At 34.8% G+C, this 21,026-nt stretch overlaps 1 protein-coding gene across 1 annotated transcript; it reads right to left on the bottom strand.

The window, feature by feature from the left end:
* Positions 1–1,026: 1,026 nt before the first annotated feature.
* LOC129240879 (uncharacterized) lies at positions 1,027–11,857 on the bottom strand. The gene is made up of 3 exons (XM_054876931.1): positions 11,630–11,857; positions 6,298–6,420; positions 1,027–2,364 (listed from the first exon to the last, which is right to left on the bottom strand). The coding sequence occupies exons 1-3, from the start codon at positions 11,639–11,641 to the stop codon at positions 1,273–1,275; spliced, it is 1,227 nt and encodes a 408-aa protein (XP_054732906.1). The 5' UTR covers positions 11,642–11,857; the 3' UTR covers positions 1,027–1,272.
* Positions 11,858–21,026: the final 9,169 nt, after the last annotated feature.

Raw genomic sequence — 21,026 nt, 5'->3', positions numbered from 1 at the left:
TATTATTTAGGCTTCGGTGTAGCCTGACTATCAAAAAGGATATTCATATTTTAAACTCGTGGTTACTTTGTTGAACACTTGACGTCTTCTCTAAATTAAAGATTCCAGCGTGAAAGATTTCGCAGATACTTTGTAAATGGTTTGACTGTAAAGCTTGCAGATTCCCAAGAAAAGAACTCTCCCCATTTTTGAGCTACCGGCGTAGTTGCAATCCATGCCGAAGTAATCTTTTATTTCACAATAAGCGCCGTTCTGTGATTTCCCCTAAGATTGTTATATACCCCATACTTATATGGCCTTCATGTGTTGAATGCTCTTAGTCTTATAACTTCACTTCCATGTTGAATTACCGCGACAAATTTTGGCAAACTAAAACAGATTGTTTAATTGGAATAAAGCAACTGCTCAGGTAGACGATTGGGAACGTCATAAGGAAAGTCTCAGAATCTACAAAAATGCTCTGAATAGAGAAAAACCTAGTTCACGCTGGAATTTTTGTACCTGAGTTGATGCGTGTATGGAAATTTCTAATCTTAAGAAATTATCGACATCTATGCCCCCAGGCTTTGTAAGAGACCGAACGGTTCGTAGACCATGTCTATTAGGGATTCTCTGGATATCTCATTTGATACTCGTGTTCCTGTTCAGGCGTCCTTACTGGATCTGCCACCCCAGCGTTACATCATAACGAAGAGTACAAACCAAGATTCGATAGGCGATTAATAGTTTCAGATCCTATAAACCGCTTCGCACCGACGGTATCACTGGATGTGGACGAAAAAAAAAAATATTGTCTACTACAAATAACTCAGTAATGAATAGGAAGCGGCTAAAATTGTAAATTTTTGACTTTTTTTCGTTAAGGAGTGGCCGCCAAAATCAGCTTTTATTACAAACTACGTTATGAAATTTTATTTCAAAGAACATTTCCACAATTACTTGCTTCACGGCAGCAGCGCGCCGACTAGTGACCTATGATCATGATTTTTTTCTAACTATTATAGAAAAAAGTAAAACTAACAGATCTATTCTTTGAATTTTTATTTTTTTATTCATTTGGAAAAAAACTTACTTTTAAATACGCAACTAAATAAACAATCATATTAGTTTTCAAACTATTTGCTAAAATAAATATACAAGTATGGGGCCATATTAAATAATATCAGAATTTTACTTATAATGCAATTTTAGTCCTTATACATACATATAAATATTTATACGCATATCCGCGTTAAATGATCAACTATCTGATCCATGTACTGAAAATATTGTTTAGATAGTGCGATAGCGTTGATGGCGATAGCTGTCTGCGCTATAGTGTTTGGCGTACATGGGCATTATGTGCTTTCGATCGAGCTTCACCATTGACTGTACCATTTGCGCTGAAGCAGCGTTTTGCTCATCACCGCCATGATTAGGAAAAACTACAGGACCTGCTGAGTCCTTATGATTGAATTTCTTTGTTTTCCGCTGAAAGTAGTTGATATAGTCGGGACGATTTTGTGGTGAAGGCGCTTTGAAGTTCGTCTGATATTTGTATTGTGCTGGTGCTGAGTAATGTTTGTAATTAGGAGTTGTGAAGGCGAATTTTTTACCTGGCGGTATGTTATCGACATAAGAAGCATGATGGCGTTGATGCAATGGCACTGATGCAATAAAATCAGTACGCTGTCCACCACCATTGGCGTTCAGGGCGTTTTGTTCTATATTCGCTATGTTTGATTGTTTTGTTGAAATGTAATTCTCTGCGCTTTGATAACCATTTTTGTTGGTACTATATATCGGTTGATACTCGGAATTTTGATCTAGTACGAGAGCTTTCCACTCACTTTCCTGATTACTGTATGAATCTGGTGCAGGATGAGATGTTTTCAGTGAATTTTGTTTTTGGTAATACTCGTCTCTTGCTATTTGCAATCTTTCACGCATACCCGGCTCCAGTTCCATCGGTACTTGCTTGATGCGTGCATGTGGCTTGAATTCAATTAGGCTGGGTATTTTCGGGTGTGAATGTGTGAGGTCTTCGATTGGCTGTTTTAAGGGTTTAATATCTGAACTTAGCACTATGTGTTCTTGATCTTTGCTATAGTGATTAATTTTGGATTGGGAAGTGTTATCATTGATGCCATTGTCACTGTGTGGCGATTCGGTGACTGGGTGGGAGTTTGCACCAACAGTTTTTACCACGGCATTGAATCCATGTTTTGCATCTGCAGTGTAATGGACTGTACGTATTGAACCATCTGGCTCGAGAATACTATAGTGACCTTTAATCGAATCGCCGTCACGTGATTCCCACTGTGATTTTACGTCGCCTGTGTGAAGATCCTTGACACCATAACTAAAAGCATATTCTGGATGTTCCTGAAAAATGAAAATAAAAACAAACAAAAAATATACTCATGAAGTTTATTATATTATTATAATATTAGTTAAGTTGTATACGTTTTAGGAATAAGGCAAATAAATATGCACGGGGTTGCTATTGGAATAGTCGGAGAAGTTAAGTACCTTCGCAACTAAGGCTCTCATACCATGCAAACATTTAGCAGGAAAATCTTGGATTTGTAGTTCAATAATCATGAGATGGATGTACATCCTGATAATTAGACTAAAGATAAAATATGGAGCGGTCGCGTGGGTATCGAAGACCGCCTTTTCCAAATTACGGGTAGCACTGACTAAGTTTCAGCGCTTAGCATGCGTGTGCATCACGGGAGCGACGCGCACCTGCCCTACAACTGCGTTAGTGATCGTAGGTGATGCACGAGTTCACACCGACTCACGTAGTTATTAAGCAATCAGCCGAGCGCACCTGTTTAATATGACTACAGAAGATTTTGATAAAAGAAGTGATCTCATCCTACCAAGGGATGATTTCGCAAAGGTTATTAAATTTGAGAAAAAATTTAGGATTGAACTGGATGATAACGCAACTCCGAGAGTGCACCCTACTCGAAGACCCCGGAGGGCATAGGCGCTGGATTATATAGCCCAAAAAAAGCGGTCTGTAACTTGGGGTATTTCCCCATCTGTCTACTGACTTTCCCCGTTTTTGCGAGCAATACCCAGAAACTCCAACACACCTTTTCTCGAATCTAATGCTATAGCGACAAAAAATATTAGATATATCGGCCGGATGCGAAGGGATATATACTCAGACCAATCCAGCTTCATCGAAGGTTTATTGAGCTGAGTTTGGATGAGGTATTGTGGGGGAGTAGAGGGTACAAAAGACTGTGAGGCCGAAGTGCAAACCTCATTTTTATTCATTCATTTATATAATTGTCGGGTACATTCTTTATTGGGTAATTGGTCGAGTTTCTTCTCCTAGTTGTGATGTGCGTCTTGATGTTTTAAAACATTTTGATTAAAATGGCTGCTGCATATGTACTTGTATATCGAATAATAATGGCTACATACAAAAATATGCACTTTTCTTTAGCATACATTAAATAATTTACATCTACATACGAGTAGATGAAAATTTATCACAATCTCGATTTTATGCTTTTATGAAAATATTCAAGGATATTGAAATATAAAAACTTCAAATGACATTTTGCGGAAATTGTTAAAAAAAGAACATTTAGAAATTTTCATCATATTACTTTTTCGTTTGTTACCTCTTTTTATAATTCTTTATGGATTTTTATAGTAATTTTATGAATTCCAAATTATAGTGGAAACGTTATTTTTTTTAAATTCTGAAAACCCACTTTGTAATTTTATACACCTTTTTTAATATGACATTTATACCCACCTCCCACTATACATATATTATATAATATTTATATATTATATAACCTCCTCACTAACAGCCGATGCGCCACTCGTGCGACCGCCAAGATTTAAAAACCCATTCATTAATGGTGGTATGTACTCACTTAATTTCTATACGGATCCGCTTTTGGCTAGAAATATTTCCTATAAAATATACATTTTTGATTTAATAATTTGAGAACCATCTGAACTGTAACTCGTATCTAATTTATTCCAGATTATCTTATCATAATTGTTGTTTATTTTAGTATTATTTATTATTATGAAATTATTAGTACAATACATACATACTCATGCATATATTTTGTAGCTAATGTTCTTAATGCCATTTGATATTAAAATTAAAACGAATTAAGTCGCTGGTTGCGGTAATTCAGCTCTCTCTTTAGCGTTAGACTATTGGCTCGGTCCTACTAAGTAGTTTCTAGCCAAACGATTTACTTGTAAACTGTCTTGTTCATTTTCCATTTCAGCGGCCGGTGTGTTATTAGCCGTCCAATGGCTAGTCAAATGTCATCAATAATTTTATTAAGTTTAAGATATGACGAGGTGACGAGATTGATTAATAAGCCCTTGAAATAATTGCTCATTCTAATTAACGCCTGAAAAAATCACAGAAGGATTAAAGAAAACCGGAGGTCCTCTTTCGGAGGTTTGGACTCATTATTAAATCCAAGAATTCAGTCCATGGATCTGTTACTTGTTATATTCTCGTAACTCCACTCTGGACTTTTTGTTTTGCTGACACCAACTTTATTTCGGTTAGAATTCGACTTCTGGCCAAACGTCACTTTTGGGTCACTCCTTTGTATGGGGAATAATATGTACCTTATTATCTCAATTTGGGGTCAAAAACAATTAGTAATTCTGACAGCCGTTTGACTCTATTTACTCTCTTCAGAATTAGGATCGTGATATCGTAGATCAAAAAAAGGAGTTCTTTAAAATTTTTCGGTACTCAATTTCCTTCTTGAAATTTATATTTATCATATAAACTAACTGCATTTTGAGCAAGCAATTCAATTTGGATACATTTATAATTTGCTAAAGCTGCTCTGTTGTTAGAATAAAAAATTAAATACATGTACATTTTTTTTTCCTTGTTCACTCCACTTGGGAGCATAGGACCTCGACAAGACTCAGTATTGCGCTAGTTTTGTTAATCTATTATGCTTTCTGGCAGAGTAGGTGATTAACCTGCCGCTACCAATCCTAAATAGTGGGAATGCCCACCTGTCGTTGCTTAGGAAAAAAAGAATAATACATGTACGAGTACATACATATGTTGCCAAAATTAGCCATTTAGTAGTAGAAGCTTACATCTTTCCTTATATATTTATTAGTACGAGTATATAAGCAATCATGCTGCCATATTTTCTATCAATTAGTTTTGTTATTACATGGGAAGTTGTCAGCTGTCGCCAAGCTTTACATGATTTAGGTGGCATTTAAAGTCATAAATCATTTAAAAATATGAAATAAAATTATTTATTTTTCATAAAAGATTGACATCCCAGAGCTATTGTCACAGATTTCTGACAGCTTTCCTACACCCATTTTGTAGGTATCTCGCTTATGACAAGCAACGATATGAATTGGAGCATTTTACAAGTGTTTGCATATGCGCATAATTTATGATGACTGACTGTTGAAAATTGTGATACTCACACTGGTAAAAGAGTTTCAAGGATTATAATGGATGGAGTGCAATATTATAATATTATTAACTTAAACGAGCGATTCTACTCTATATTATTCATACATACGTATATATCAAAATGGTACGATTTTCTAAGTTTATCTGTATAGATAGGCCTTATTTCTGAGACTAGTTGGATAAACGAAGGTTTTTTTAATAAATATAAATAAATATCTATCTGTAGCAGCTATAAAGTGGCTTTGCCTAGATAGACTTTGCTTCTGTGAATGTTTGCATACGGTTACCACTTATTTTAAAATATTCAAATTTAAGTGTTGCAAAAGTGGGGTGTCGAATGAAAGGCATTGCTTAATTTAAGAAATATATTTGAATATGGTAGCCACCAAATACTTTGTAAAAGATGTTTTTTTAAATAGCCAATGTAAAATATGGAAGAAAATACCCAACACCGTGGACAAAAATTTTTAAACTTGCACTTTAATATTATATACCAAAATTCAATTACCTATAAAACTGCATACTCGAAATTTTTCTAAAAACTCTAATTAAAACGTGCTAAATTTTGATGAAAACTCGTTGAATTCTTTTAACTTGCACAAAGTTTGAAACTTGGATTTATTTGGTTTTTGTAAAAAAGTGAACTATATTTTTATACAAAAATTATTAAAATTAACTAAGAAACAAATAAATTGTTAAAACTTGTTAACGCAGGGCAGGTGATCTTATGCAAGTAAAGAGAAAAAAGTAAGAGCAGCAAAATAAGGAAAATATCATCATATTATTATGAGTATTTATTTTTAACGTAGTTTTATTATATTTTATTTGTTATAAAAATTAATTTTATTCCAACTTACGTATTCTGGCGCATATTTCATCATCCCATCGTCTGTGTTATTATTGTCGGCGTCAGTAGCAGAATCAGCCTTAATTGTGGGTAAACAACTTAACTGTATCAGAGTTATAAAAAATATTTTTACCTAAAAAAGAAATATTTTTATATAAAAGTTGTTGAAAGGAATATTATAATCACATAATTATTAATTGTTTCTAATTATTAATAATATAATAATAATAATTAACATAATTTTTTAATTCTTCGAAGCAACTTAATTATGAATGTAAGGGATTTGAAGGAAAGTGCAGCCAATCTTTTGTCACACTTGAGACCTGAGGTTTGTGTTTTAGAACCGTTAGTCAAAGAAGTTTGTTTTTATTTTTTTAAATTTCACTTTAGGTTGAATTCATTGCTCTCAATGTTAGAGAATGGAACGATGATGCTATTGAATGCAATGACAATGAAATACAAGAAATTTCTGACGATGATGATGACTGTTCTGTGAAGCCGGAAAACTCGATTACATCAAAGGAAGCTATTGACATGCTTACTAAAACTTTGGAATGGGCTGAGATTGAAATGGTTGATAAATGGGATTTAAATGTGTTGAACAAGCGGAGGGAAAAGACAGTTGTTAAGATGCTTGAACAAAAAAAGCAACAAAAGCGGATTACTGATTTTTTTCGACATGAACTCAATTTTTTTAAAAATTAAACAAAGCATGAATTTAAGTATGAACAGCTTTTTGACTGTAACTAATTTTTTATTTGTTAAATGGGGGAAAATTAATATATAACGTTTCTTTTGCGGTTTTAAATAAAACAAAAATCTCTGAAAAATAATTAAAAAGAATGTCTTTCAATTTAGTTTCCTTTCATAAATATGAACAATCTCTCAAAACAGAGCAGGCCTGGTTTTAATTAGTTCATATTATCGCGAGTGCATTGTATTATTTTAATGTACAAATAAACTGTATGCCAATTTTGAAAAAAATATATTGACTTCTTCACTTTAAAAAAAATTAATGAAAACCAGGGAAACATTTGAGTATTTGATGCATAAATATTGTATGTTCTAACGTTCGAGGTAAACGCCCTTCCCAGTTTGCAAACATTGAACGAAACTGTCAGGAATTTTTAAAATGTGAATGTTTTTGGAGTTAGAATGACTAGGGTTTCATTCCAAATAGATTTTTCATCATACGACATTAACAAATATGGTACATTCCAGTTTACAGCTTTTGTCGAAATTTTTATGCAACCTATCTTCGCCTCCTGGCAATTTTTTAAGTTATTGCTTCACGAAATAAATTACCTCAAACCAGTTATATCAAACACACATTTGCAAACCAAGTTCTATTTAAATAGAGTTAAGCATGTTTAGAAACCGAATGAATGAAACATTTGTTTTATCGAAAGCCGGAGTGTATTTTAGAATTTTTAAACGGTTTTTGAATTTTGTCCAACAAAGTCAAATAACACTAAAAAACTAACAGGTGACTTTTTAGCTATTATCTTTTTAAACAGTTGGTTTAAACAGCTGACGCACGTTTCGTGTTTTGTTCCACTGTCAAACATCTTCAGTTTGGTCTATAATTTAACCACGAATCGTCTTACAAACGAACAACGCTTTCAAATCATTGAATTTTATTATAAAAATGCGTGTGCTGTTAAGAAAGTTTATCGTGCGCTTCTTCCAGCTATTGTAACTAAATTTAGAACCAAATTTACATTATTGAACATCAAATATAGCAGCTGTATGGGCCAGTGTTAATGATGACCATCAATTACACAGGCCTGCGAAATTTAACTTTTTTCAGTTTCTAGAATGGCTGTACTTGTTTCTTGTAGTTTTTTATGCGCTGAAAACGAATCTGACCTTCAAAATGCTCCATCACGTCAGGATTTTTGGTAAATGAAGCCTAAAAGGTCAAAAAATGGCCATTTTAGCCATTTTTGATAATTTTTTTTGGGATAGAAAATTTTTTTTTTCAATTTTCGACAAAAAGGTCGCATAGTACAACTCTTTAGCTTTAAAACCCATTTTTTAAAATTATTGTACGATTTTTTAAAAAAAGTTATGACATTTTGAAATTAACAGTTTCAGTTACGCCAATAGACGTTATACCCAACGTATACGTAACTGAAACTGTTAATTTTAAAATGTCATAACTTTTTTTTAAAAAATCGTACAATAATTTTAAAAAATGGGTTTTAAAGCTAAAGAGTTGTACTATGCGACCTTTTCGTCGAAAATTGAAAAAAAAAATTTTCTATCCCAAAAAAAATTATCAAAAATGGCTAAAATGGCCATTTTTTGACCTTTTAGGCTTCATTTACCAAAAATCCTGACGTGATGGAGCATTTTGAAGGTCAGATTCGTTTTCAGCGCATAAAAAACTACAAGAAACAAGTACAGCCATTCTAGAAACTCACCCTCGCAGGACTGTGTTATCGATTCGTCGCCGCGCGCAGCAATTGGGCCTCTGTTACTCAACAACGTGGAACATTTTGCGAAAGGATTTAGGTGTGAAGCCTTTCAAAATACAGCTGGTGCAAGAATTGAAGTCGAACGACCTACCGCAACGCAGAATTTTTGGTGAATGGGCTCTTGGAAAGTTGGCCGAAGATCAATGGGTACGTAAATAAGCAGAATTGTCGATTTTGGAGTGAAGATCAGCCAGAAGAATTGCAAGAGCTACCAATGTATCCAGAAAAGGTCACAGTTTGGTGGGGTTTATGGGCTGGAGGTATCATTGGACCGTACTTCTTCAAAGATGCTGCAAATCGTAACGTAACTGTGAATGGTGAGCGCTACCGTGAAATGATATCCAACTTTTTTTTTGCCCAAAATGCAAGAGCTTGACTTGCATGATATGTGGTTTCAGCAAAACGGTGCCACATGCCACACAGCACGCGTAACAATGGACTTGCTGAGAGGCGAGTTCGGTGAACATTTTATTTCACGTTCGGGACCTGTCAATTGGCCACCCAGATCGTGCGATATAACGCATTTAGATTATTTTTTGTGGGGCTATGTTAAAGCTCATGTCTATTCAGACAAGCCTACTTCAATTAACGCATTGGAAGACAATATTAAAGCATTTATATGTGAGATACCGGCCGAAACATTGCCAAGAAAGGAAAGAGTATGCCAAAATTGGACTAAGCGGATGGACCATTTGAAGCACAGTCGCGGTCAACATTTGCATGAAATAATCTTCAAACATTAAATTGTGTGGACTGTACTACCGATTTAAATAAAAATTTCATGCATTTTTCTGAATTTTACGTATGTTTTTTTGAAAAACTTTCCTATAGCTCTTAAAAAATCACCCTTTATAATTGAATCCTTAATGACCTTCTCTAGATGTCTATGTAAACTTTTTCTTGCTTAACGCATTGGTGTGTGTCTTAACCCTATCTCCGCTATTAAAATATTAAACCTTATTTTCTTACTTACAAAAATGATTGTTTTAAATAATAGTCCTCTAATTTTATTGAATTATGTGTTATTTATTTTGACGTTTGCTGCAATAATTCACAGAAAAGAAAAAGTGTGTACGCACGTGAATCAATAGGTTTTACATCTGCATAAAAAGTACATGGAATTATTAAGTAAAACATAAAGGATTAATTTATACACCAATATTTTTTTTTCGTCCTCACAGTAGTGTCCACCTATGAGTATAGCAGAGCTTGTCCCAATCCTCCATACAGTGCTACGTTAATTGAGCTATGACCTTCACTGCCGTTTGCGAATTTTCTTTGTTTGGGCTTCAGCTCATTTTCGAGACACCATTTCGAAGCTGCTGGTTTTTGGCATGTCATACTCGCAAGCGTAAGTCGCGTCGCCAGTTGTATTCAATTCAGAAAGCGGAATTTAGAAAAGGCTCGGGAAGTTATGTCTCCGCCACTTACTTTAGATGTCATTTTTAGACACAATTAAGTACTTTTTGAACTAGCCGTGCGCCGACGCTCCTTAAGTCCAAAATATCTGTCATATTATTATGAATGGACTTAAGAGGTATGTTGACTTATTAAAACAATTCTCTAAGACTCATACGACGATTTTCGAGAACTAGCCTTTTGATTTTATTGATGATTCTTCGTAGTAAGACAAACTCTTTGTTCAACTAATTTTCCCATTGCCAAAATCGTAAAGTACTCAGGCGTAATGATAACCAATAACAGCTGCTGTCAACATATTGAGTGACGGATCATGAGTGAGCTTAAATTACGTATGGTAACTGGTAGCAGTGGCACCAGCTGAGGCATGGATATAATATAAATATCAAACCAAAGAAGATACATATATAGTCATTAAAAGATTTCCGCCAGGACAAATATAAATTTTTTATATTACATTTTTTACGTTGTTATAAAACAATATTATTGATATAGTGATAATTTTTTTTTAAATTGGTTTATTCGTAAGCTTGAGTACAATAAGAAGTAAACTGAAAAAATTTAATTCTTTTGTGATTTATTCAACGATGAAAATTTTGTAATAGGGTTTAAATTTTTTTGAAATTTTCAAAAAACAGTCTCTTCAGATGTTTTTCTAATTTTTGGCATTCATAGCTGATCCTAAGCTCAGTAATCGCTGAAAGTTCCATTGTAATATTCCATAACTTTTCGAGTTATATTCGAATACGTTCGAAATAGTTCCGGTTGTACGATATTGGTCACAGCAGTGATGGGTAGTGTTTGAAAAAGAATAACTATCATCTTGGACTTTGTTGAGTTTTCTTGGCTCTTGCCTTGCTCTGATACTAGTAACCCCAGCCAAGCCACTTTACCAAGCAAGGTCACACTGAGGTTACTAAGAATGTAAGAGTTGCCCATACTTCTATTAATATTTTCACGCACTCGAACGCCTTCAGTACCCAGTCGGCGGGGAATCAGCAGTTTTAAAAATAACACTGCCACTTAGAACTAATTCCCCTTTTTCTGGAGAATTGATACGATACGAAATTTATCTGTGATGTTAATATTATTCCTTGCCTCCGAGTTTGTGATCGAATCCACGACATTTGGATTTAGTAACACAAATACACTCAGCTATCAAGCAGTCAGCTTAGATCACTTTCACGATTACAATATAGCACAAAAGGTATTTTCAATTTAATGCAACATTTTTGCGTATCCAGTACTTTTTACATTTCACATCTCTTCATATGTCATACAAAAGGATATCAAGCGATTGCCTTCGACTTTTCTTAAATAACTTAAATAACTCGTTTGAACTTTCACTTTCAGTGGAGAAAGTTTTTGCTTTGACAACTAAATTTCACTTTCTATTATAAAATTTATTTGATATAAGCCACAAATACAAGCAAAAGCACTCACAGCAAATTTCATAGCGATTATTCAATGGGCAAATTCTGTTGAAACACTTTAATTTTCGATTGGATTATCACCATCAACTTAGTGTGTTTATTTAGCGCTTTTCTAAATCCCCGATATATGTATGTAGTCACGTATATTTATATAATATATAGTTTATTAATCCAATTGTATTGCGAGTATTTTGTGCAACATGTGCGTAAGTCAAGGACAGACTTGCAATAAAGTTGCTGTCTGCGATGCAATCGCTATTTATATGCACATACATGTAACTGTATATATAAGGCGCATCTGCACATGCATGCCATACATCTATAAATATGTACATATGTATGTACATATGTAACTACTATGATGACGTCGTTGTGTGGGCAGGTTTTCTAACGCATCAGTTTCATCTTCCCAGCCGGCTCAACAACTTTCGTACGGTTTGTTTTGCTACTAATTTTCACTGGATTTTCCGGAATTTCTCGTGCATAGCACACACTGGATCAGTTTACTGATTTTCTTGATGAAAAGTTTAATATATTTGTCTGTTTTATGGTACAATGATTTTAGATGCCTGTATAATTTTGATACTCTTAAGATATACTAATAATGTTTTTTGTTGTTAATAAAAACATAGTACATATAATACAAATATGTATGCATGTATTATATGTATGTGCGGATATAGGCATTTTTTTACTAATTCATAGTTAAAATACTTTACAATTCTCTTATCTCATTAGTCTGATGTTTCGTCTCCAGCTCAGAAAAAGTTTCCACATGCAGCATTACAATCACGTATGTACCTGACTGTGCCCATAGTGTACAACTGCTAAAAAACTAACCTAATATTAGCCTTAAAAATACAGAATAATTGCGAGCCTAATATAATATAGACTTAAAGGTTCGTTGTCTAAAAATACGATTTACTAATAGCCAAATCTTTACAAATAGCCACATGTAGATTACAGGCGCTCGAAAGAACTTCTAAGCCTAACATAGCAGCAGCTTTCGAATTTGGTGGGTATCCTTACCGGGCATTTTCCGTTAGGTTTCCATGAAGTGAGTCTTGTGGTTGCTTCAAGTCCTTTCTGCAGAAGCTGTTTGGAGGATAAGGTGGAATCATTTCAGCATTTTTTCCTCAGCAGTCCTGCTCTCGATGGGCAAATATTCAGGCATCTTAGTTCTCACTTTTTTACTACACTTGCGGATATAGCAGGTTTAAATATCACACGCGGTGAATTTCATCAGCAGTTTGAAGAGGTTAACGCAATTGTAATTATCCACCATTTGGTCGTCAGCCTCCTCTAATTAAAATAAATTGATCTTTGCGGCGCTAGATGTTGATAAAGACCATATGTTAATGTCTTTGTTCCTTCAAAATCAATTTATCTATTAATAAGGGCAAGATAATCTTAACAGACTAGGGGCAAAAATTTAGGGGGATCCATATCTACACTATTGTATATTTTAGTCCACTTCTTAACCCAATGCCTTACTGCTTCTTGAGCCAAGATGCGAGGGAGTCCGTTTGCCGGTAGACTAAGGCAACGTACAATAAAAGCCATATGGGTACAGAAAGTATTTGCTCTAATGGCTCATATCTATCAACACCCCATATCTGAGCACCGTAAAATAGTAACGCCCTACAGCAGGGCAGAAAATTTTAAATTTTTTGGTAATATTTATCCAAGGGTTGCTTATGTATTTCAGCCATGTGACATTTATTGGAAGTTTTGGCTCAGACAGTTTTTTAACCAAAGACATTTATATTCATTGACAATTGAATGGAAACGTTACCGTACGTTTACCGTACGCCAGCAAGAATTCTTATACATTCTCTGATAACTTTAGATTGAAACAGATTTACGTTTAGACCCCACTGTGTACAATAAGCGTAAATCTCATCAATCAGTTTTTGAAGATATATCGCAGTTTTTTAGTTTGATTTACCTAGTAATATAGTATAAAAAAAGTGTGTGCAGTATCTTTTCCTATAACAATATTAAATAATAGCATATTGTAGCGCCGTCTAGTGATTTCTTACATACAAAAATATATACAGTGAAACTTCCCCTAACGGATATCTCTATTTGACGATCTCTCTCTTTTGGGCGAACATTTTTTTTTACCATGTTTTATGTAATATATAAATTTCGGAATAAATTACTATCTCTTAAGCAGACACTCTCTTGGCCAGACGCGAACACTTAGGTTAGCTAGGTTAGGTTACGTTAGGTTTAAATGGTTGCCCAGAGAGTGGCTCCACTTGGACGAAAGAAGTTTGGTTCATCCTTTGTGATACCATCGCAAGAGGGGAAAAGAGGGGAAGAAAAAAAAATTATAGGACGAAAAGGAGAGGGGTAGAAAGGGTTGAGTATTTGTGGACTATGAACGGTGACTAATTTGCGGTTGTGTTAGACGCGGGCACTGGTTTTTCGTAAAATTGACACCAAAACATATATAGAGCGCACGCAAACCTTTTATTAAAGGACATTATTGTTTGTTTTCATAATAAAGTTTTCCAGATAAAATATAATTAATTTAGTAAATTTGGTATAATTTCACCTCCGAGTTTTTCTATGAATTTTTAAAAGAAACAAGTCCGATTTCCCTCATTAGATTAAAAATTGGAAAAGCACATCGTCTCAAATAAAGAAATTATTCGGTAAAAATGAATGTGTGGGAATTGTACCACTTTCCTTTTGAAAAAAAACTTACGTCAATCGGCAATTTCTAAGATTTTATATGCATAATGAATCTAATCATCTAGTTTTATGTAGCTTATTGACTGAAATGTTATAAAATATTTATTTTTATTTTCGTTAGTACTTTATACTACAGGTATATGCACTTATGCACATAAATGAAATATGCACTTTTAAAAAAATACATACAAATTTTTGTTCGAATGATATAATATCAATATCTTTTATTCAAATAAGAAATAGTATTAAATTAATTAAAAATTAAAAAGTTCTGAAATCAGCTAACCTCCCCTAGAGCGGACACCTCTCTTGGGTGGACAAAAGTGTCTGCAAATTAATCACCCTGTCGGAATATTGTACATTTTTGCACTGGAGACTTAGAGTTTAAAAACCCACAAGTGCAGGAGCTTTTTCATGGCAGAACTACACTCAGAGGTTTGTGATTGCTTTTTGTCTCATAAAAATGGAAATCAAAAATAAATTATTCGTACCAAAAAACACGCAAGTATAAATATGTGTTAAAAATTATTTTTATCATTCATATGTTATTATGTTATTCATAGTATTTAGTATCATTAGCACATAGCTTAAAATAAATTTCGTGTTAATGGAAGATAGTTTCTTTGATAATTTGGTTCCCTCCAAAACGAGTTTAGAGATATATTCCAGTGCCCTTCTTTTCTTATCATATGTAGAACCCGAATCTGCTGGGTATAATATAGAAGAAAAGTTGGCCCGCCCTAGTCTACATATATATATACTATATATAAGTGTATGGGTATAGATACATACAGATTTTCTCCATGGTGGCTAATACAAGAAAAATCTTTTGTCTATAAATATTATATGAATGATACAAAATACCTAAAAAAATTATTAGAGATACTTATGATTATTTGACTGCTTCTAAACTCAATAAATTTGACGAGTGGCAAATTGCAACAAATTTAAGCGGATAATCACTTTTAACTCAATTTCCAACCTTTTAATAGGATGTTGCTAAGAAATTGTTGATGACCTATGGGCATGTAATAAAACCAAGGGCGACAAGAAGAAGAAGAAGTGCAATGCCAATGCTTGTGAAAAGGTCATTACAAAAGAGATTGCTGTAACAATGAATTCCAATGTACTCGTGCACTTTTTTAATGAAAAACTGCATGTACACATACATATGCACATATGTAATGTATGTACCAGCTTGCCTGTGGAATGGAGCACTGCGGTTATTGCATTCGTTTCTTCTGATGTGATCATGAAAATTGCAACTTTGGCGATGAATGTTAGTTGTGCCACAAACGTACAATCAACCTCATTACCAAGCTAAGAAAACGTGTTTCGGTAAATTGGGTGCGATCAAAGTGATCGGAGCTATAGTTGTAGCAACTTTTTCTTAAGGATTTTCTATTTACAATGCGTAGAAACCTGAAATTAATTAAGGCGATTACATTTTGTAACTAGTGCGGTAATTAGTTTTAGCAGAACTGGAAAGTGTTGTGATTTTATATAACGTATGGTTTAACATATAACCTTCATTAATTTTTTAATATTTTTTTTATTTTAGCTGCAGTCCTTTCCGCGACATTATTTCTTTCCTTTTAGGGAATTTTCTTCTTTATCTATATGATTACGTACGCGGACGCCGTTCGTCTGTAGACCCACGCGCATTAGTAATTGAGTTCTTTAAAACTAGTAATGCGCATAAAAATTGACTGAAAATGTGATTTTAAGCATTTCCACAGAAAGATGGATATTAAAGATAATTAAGAATGTTCCAACTATAAGTGCATCAGCATTGATAAAAGAAGTTCAGCATAATAAGAACTCTCCGTAATGGCGATTTCATGGAAGAACAGCTCAAAACAAACCATTTATTAGTGCGCGAAATATACAGTCCAAAGTGCAGCTTGTTGAAGCCAAGCTAATGAGGACGACATCTTTTGGAGTGACATAATTTTTGCTGATGAAAGCTAATTTAATTTTTTTGGTTGCGATGGAAAAACGTTTGTTTTGCGCAAATTTAATTTTGAGGTGCAGCCCAAAAACCTGCGAAAAACTGCGAACACGGTGGAGGTCATATTACGGCTTGAGGTTGTCATCAGTAGAGGAATTATGAATAAAACAACTTATTTAAAATTGCTGGGGGTATTCGGGTATATATTTCGACTCTATCAAAACAACCCATATATTTGCTTAACATCAAATATGGCTTAATATGGCTTACCTGGAACTGCCCCCATGTGGTTTGAGAGCCAGCGCAATCGCCCGTTCACAATGTTATTGAGAATTTATAGAATGTTCTTGAACAAAAAATAAGAAAACATTCCATAAGCCACCGCTATGAGGGGTTCAGGCTGTAATTTAATTTCAACCGGCTTACTTGCCATCAAAGAAAATCTCGGATTTAATTGACTTTTTTGTCTACTAAAACATTCAAAGAGCCCACTGTTAGGTACCAATTGTCTCCGAAACAGGATGAGAAAATTTATCCACCCTTTATCAGAATCTTAGTAGCAGAAAGACGGAGACTCAGAGTGAAACGCTGACAGCGCACCAGATCCATAGAGATTAAAACGCAATTGAACCTAAAAATAAACAGATACAATTAGTAACATAAATAAAATACAGGGGCCTGATTTATGGAATTGTTTGACGCTAACGCTTTCCTTAATGTGTAATCAAAATATATTACACATGGTAATTGAGTACTGGGATAAGCTTTCATATGCGCCATAATTTAGCTGTAAATTTTAGGTACCGTTATCCACGCTTTGCATTGCCTTTGTTGCCAGCGAAATTTATGTCACAAAAGTTAGTATACAGCAAACGATTGTTCAGTTAGCATAACATTTATTTTTACGTATTGATTAAAAAAGTTAAAGCTACTAAAAGAAAATAATTAAAGTGAGTATACAAATTTAGGGAAGTACGTTTTGTATTAAATTTCGCGACATTTTTAGTAATGGCATCAAAAGGAAAAGAGCTTTCTGATGATTTAAAAAAACTGATTATCTATATACTTCTGCTCAAATATGAACGAGACGTTATCAATAAAACGGTCCGCGGATGACATATGGCAAAAATAAATTTTTTGTTTTTTGGTAGGACTGTTATAAGCTAACATGGCAAATTTCAGCGTGATATGTCACATAGTTTGTTTTCTGTGCTACTGTAAACAAGTCAAGCTCGAGTGTGTTCTTCGAATTCTCTGTTATGACTTCAATTGTCTCAAAATGTTTTCCACGGAGCGGCAACTTGAGCTTGGGAAACAGGAAAAAGTCACATGGAGCCATATCAGGCGAATACGGTGCTTGCGTAACGATATTAACATTATTTTTGTTCAAATAATCGCGAACAAGACGTGATGTATGAGCTGGTGCATTATCGTGATGCAAGAACCATGACTTGTTGTCCCACAATTCCTTCCTTTTAAGACGAATGTTCTCGCGCAAACGCTTTAAAACGTCTAAATAATATTCAGCGTTAACCGATCGGCCTTGCGGAAGGAACTCCGAGTGCACCATACCTTCGTAATCGAAAAAATCACTCAGCATAACCTTAATTTTTGAGCGACTTTGGCGTGGTTTTTTGGGTTGATGTACGGCCCTCTTTGAACGATTTGTACCACTGGAAAACACTTGCACGCGATAGAGCAGAGTCCCCATAGGTTGTCTGCAACATTTTTAAGGCGTCTGAAGCCGAAATTTTGTTGGAATAACAAAATTTCAAACAAATTCTTTGTTCAACTTGAATTTCCATCGTTAAATTCGAAGAACACACTCGAGCTGACTTGTTTACAGTAGCACAGAAAACAAACTATGTGACGTATCACGCTGAAATTTGCCATGTAAGCTTATAACAGTCCTACCAAAAAACAAAAAATTTATTTTTGCCATATGTCATCCGCGGACCGTTTTATTGATAACGTCTCGTTCATATTTGAGTAGAAGGTATATAAAAATTAAGCTGAAAAAAAGTGTGCGTTTGTCCGGGGTAATCTCAGCAACGCGTGTAAGGAAAACAATGAAAGTTTCACATATTGTTGGTGTTGCTTTGGCAAAGGTTTCTGTGGAGTTTGGTTGAAATCCGATAACGCGTGTGTGTGCGGTGCGTCGGTTAAGCGAGTGTGTTTTTGCTATTTGCCGCAGGTATTTTTTTACCGCACATCGCATTCATTAGAATTGAATACATTTTGGTTGTGTGTGTCTGGGCGGATTATTATGAAATGTGGTATATATAGTTTTTTTTCCACGGTGAAGGTTAGTATGATATGCTTATTGATTCCACTCGCCACCAGGTGGCGCTGCCGAAGGCCAAAACGAGGACCCAGGTAACCCTAGGATGTGTTTTTACATTATGGGTATCAAATCAAAGCTACTGATGAGTGCTTTAATACAGAGTATTTTTTAGATCTCTGAGTGACCAGGGTCTCGAGATATAGCCGAAAAGGTGGGCCAAGGAACCCTTGGATGTGTTTGTACAATATGGGTATCATATGGAAGCTGTTGATGAAAGCTTTTAAGTGAAGTAATTTTTACTGCCCGTTTCCGGGATAAAGAAAGGAGATGGAGCTGGAGATGGAAGAGGAAAAGGAATAGCTACAGGAAGAGGAAGACCACTTATTATTAAAAATTAAAAATTTTTTTTTTAATTTTAAAATGTTACATATACGCTTATTATATAAACGTTAATCTGAAGTCAGTTATAGTGAAAAATTCACAGTTCTCTTCTCCTTCTCCGCTTTTTCGCACACGTAATTGTATGGGATGAGTGCACGATGGCACATAAAAAGTCACTGGAAGCGCTTGATAGGACATTATGAGATTTACGTAGTAAAAATGAAATGTTTGGTCGTGCCTTAGTGCTGCTGGCAGGTGATTTTAGACAAACACTGCCTATTATTCCTCGAACAACTGTAGCAGATGAATTGGCTGCATGTTTGAAGTCATCATATTTGTGGAGACATGTTCAAACACTCAAACTAACTACAAATGTACGTGTTCTAATGCAAAATGATCCATCAGCTGCTGAATTTTCACAGCAATTATTGGATATTGGAAATGGCAAAGTTCCTGTCGATAATCTAACTGGGTTAATAACTTTACAACCAAACTTTTGTTAAATAAGTCAAACGAAAGAACAGTTAGTTGAAAGTATTTTCCCAAATTTGCCTCAAAATTACAAAAATCATGATTGGCTTAGTGAACGAGCCATCATGGCTGGCAAAAATAAAGATGTGAATGAAATGAATGCGGCTATTTTGGCTAACATACCAAGTCCAGAACAAACATATCGATCCGTTGACACTGTTACAAATCAAGATGATATTGTAAATTATCCCACTGAATTTTTGAATTCCTTTGATTTACCTGGATTACCGCCACACATGCTAAACTTGAGAATAGGAGCACTGATTATTATGTTGAGAAACATAAATCAACCACGACTATGTAATGGCACTCGATTAACAGTTAAGAGATTGATGAATAACGTCATTGAAGCAACAATTTTGAATGGAAAATACTCTGGTATACTAATACCGCGAACACCAATGATACCATCGGACATGCCGTTTGAATTCAAACGTCTTCAATTTCCTGTTCGCTTTTATTCACGATTACTATTAATAAGTCACAAGGCCAAACTTTATCAATTTGTGGTATTGATTTAGAATACCCATGTTTTTCTCATGGCCAACTTTATGTTTCATGCTCAAGAGTTGGCAAGCCATCGGTATTGTTCATTCATTCAACAACGCATTGAAAAACGAAGAATATTGTATACCAAAGAGCATTACAATAAAAAAAAGTAATAAAGTAAATCACATAAAACGTTTTTTAATTGCTACTACTATTTAAAACTTCTTTCATTACTATTCATGCGCGAGAATTTTTATAAAATACACACAGTATTTTTCGGCTTAATTTAATTAATTAATCTAGATTTTTTTAAAGACGACCAGCGGAACGGGCGGGTTTTCGCTAGTAATATATCAAAAGGAACATAAATCATTGCGAGAAATCGGTCGTTTGATAGATAGGAGTTTTGCTACAGTTCAAAAGAATGTGAATAAATATAAAAGTGCGGGAAGCACCACTAATAAAGAGCATTGTGGGCGTCCGCCGCTCTTAAGTCCCAAAAGCTTAGTCGTACGGAAAATCAGGACAAACCCCAAAATAAGTGCCCCCAAATTGAAATCTGAACCCAAACTATTCGCCGGCTTTGCATAGTACTGGCTATCATGGGCGCAGTGTTAGGAAAAAACCCTTCGTGAGTAGTGTCAATCGGAGTAAACGGATTTCATTCGCAAAAGATCATAAAAAATATGGCCAAACGTTTTGGAACCAAGTCATATTTTCTGATAAGTGTAAGTTCAGTATCTGTGGATTTGATGGGCGTGAAAAAGTTTGGAGAAAAGTTAACAGGGAATTGGATCCAAACAATATGACCGGCACTGTGAAGCATGGAGGGGGCTCTGTGATGGTTTGGGGATGTATGGCTGCGAACGGGGTTGGAAACTTGGCCTTTATCGAAAATATTATGGACCGATATGGTTACTTAAATATTTTGAAAGAACGCGCTACCAAATAATGGCCTCGGAGCAACGTTTCTCTTCCAGCAGGATAATGACCCCAAGCACACATCCAACATTGTACGAGAGTGGCTGTTGTATTATACAATGTGCGAAAACCGCCACAGTCTCCGGA

This window comes from Anastrepha obliqua, chromosome 3 (assembly GCF_027943255.1).
Source record: "Anastrepha obliqua isolate idAnaObli1 chromosome 3, idAnaObli1_1.0, whole genome shotgun sequence".
NCBI classification, from domain to species: domain Eukaryota; kingdom Metazoa; phylum Arthropoda; class Insecta; order Diptera; family Tephritidae; genus Anastrepha; species Anastrepha obliqua.
Note: the sequence above shows the minus strand (reverse complement) of the source record. Positions and strands in the feature narration are given on the sequence as shown.

Excerpts from the sequence above, each read along its gene's own strand:
- LOC129240879 (XM_054876931.1), bottom strand. Across the intron at positions 2,365-6,297 it reads TGAAATATGCGCCAGAATAC|GAACATCCAGAATATGCTTT; the intron begins GTAAGTTGGAAT and ends TTCATTTTTCAG.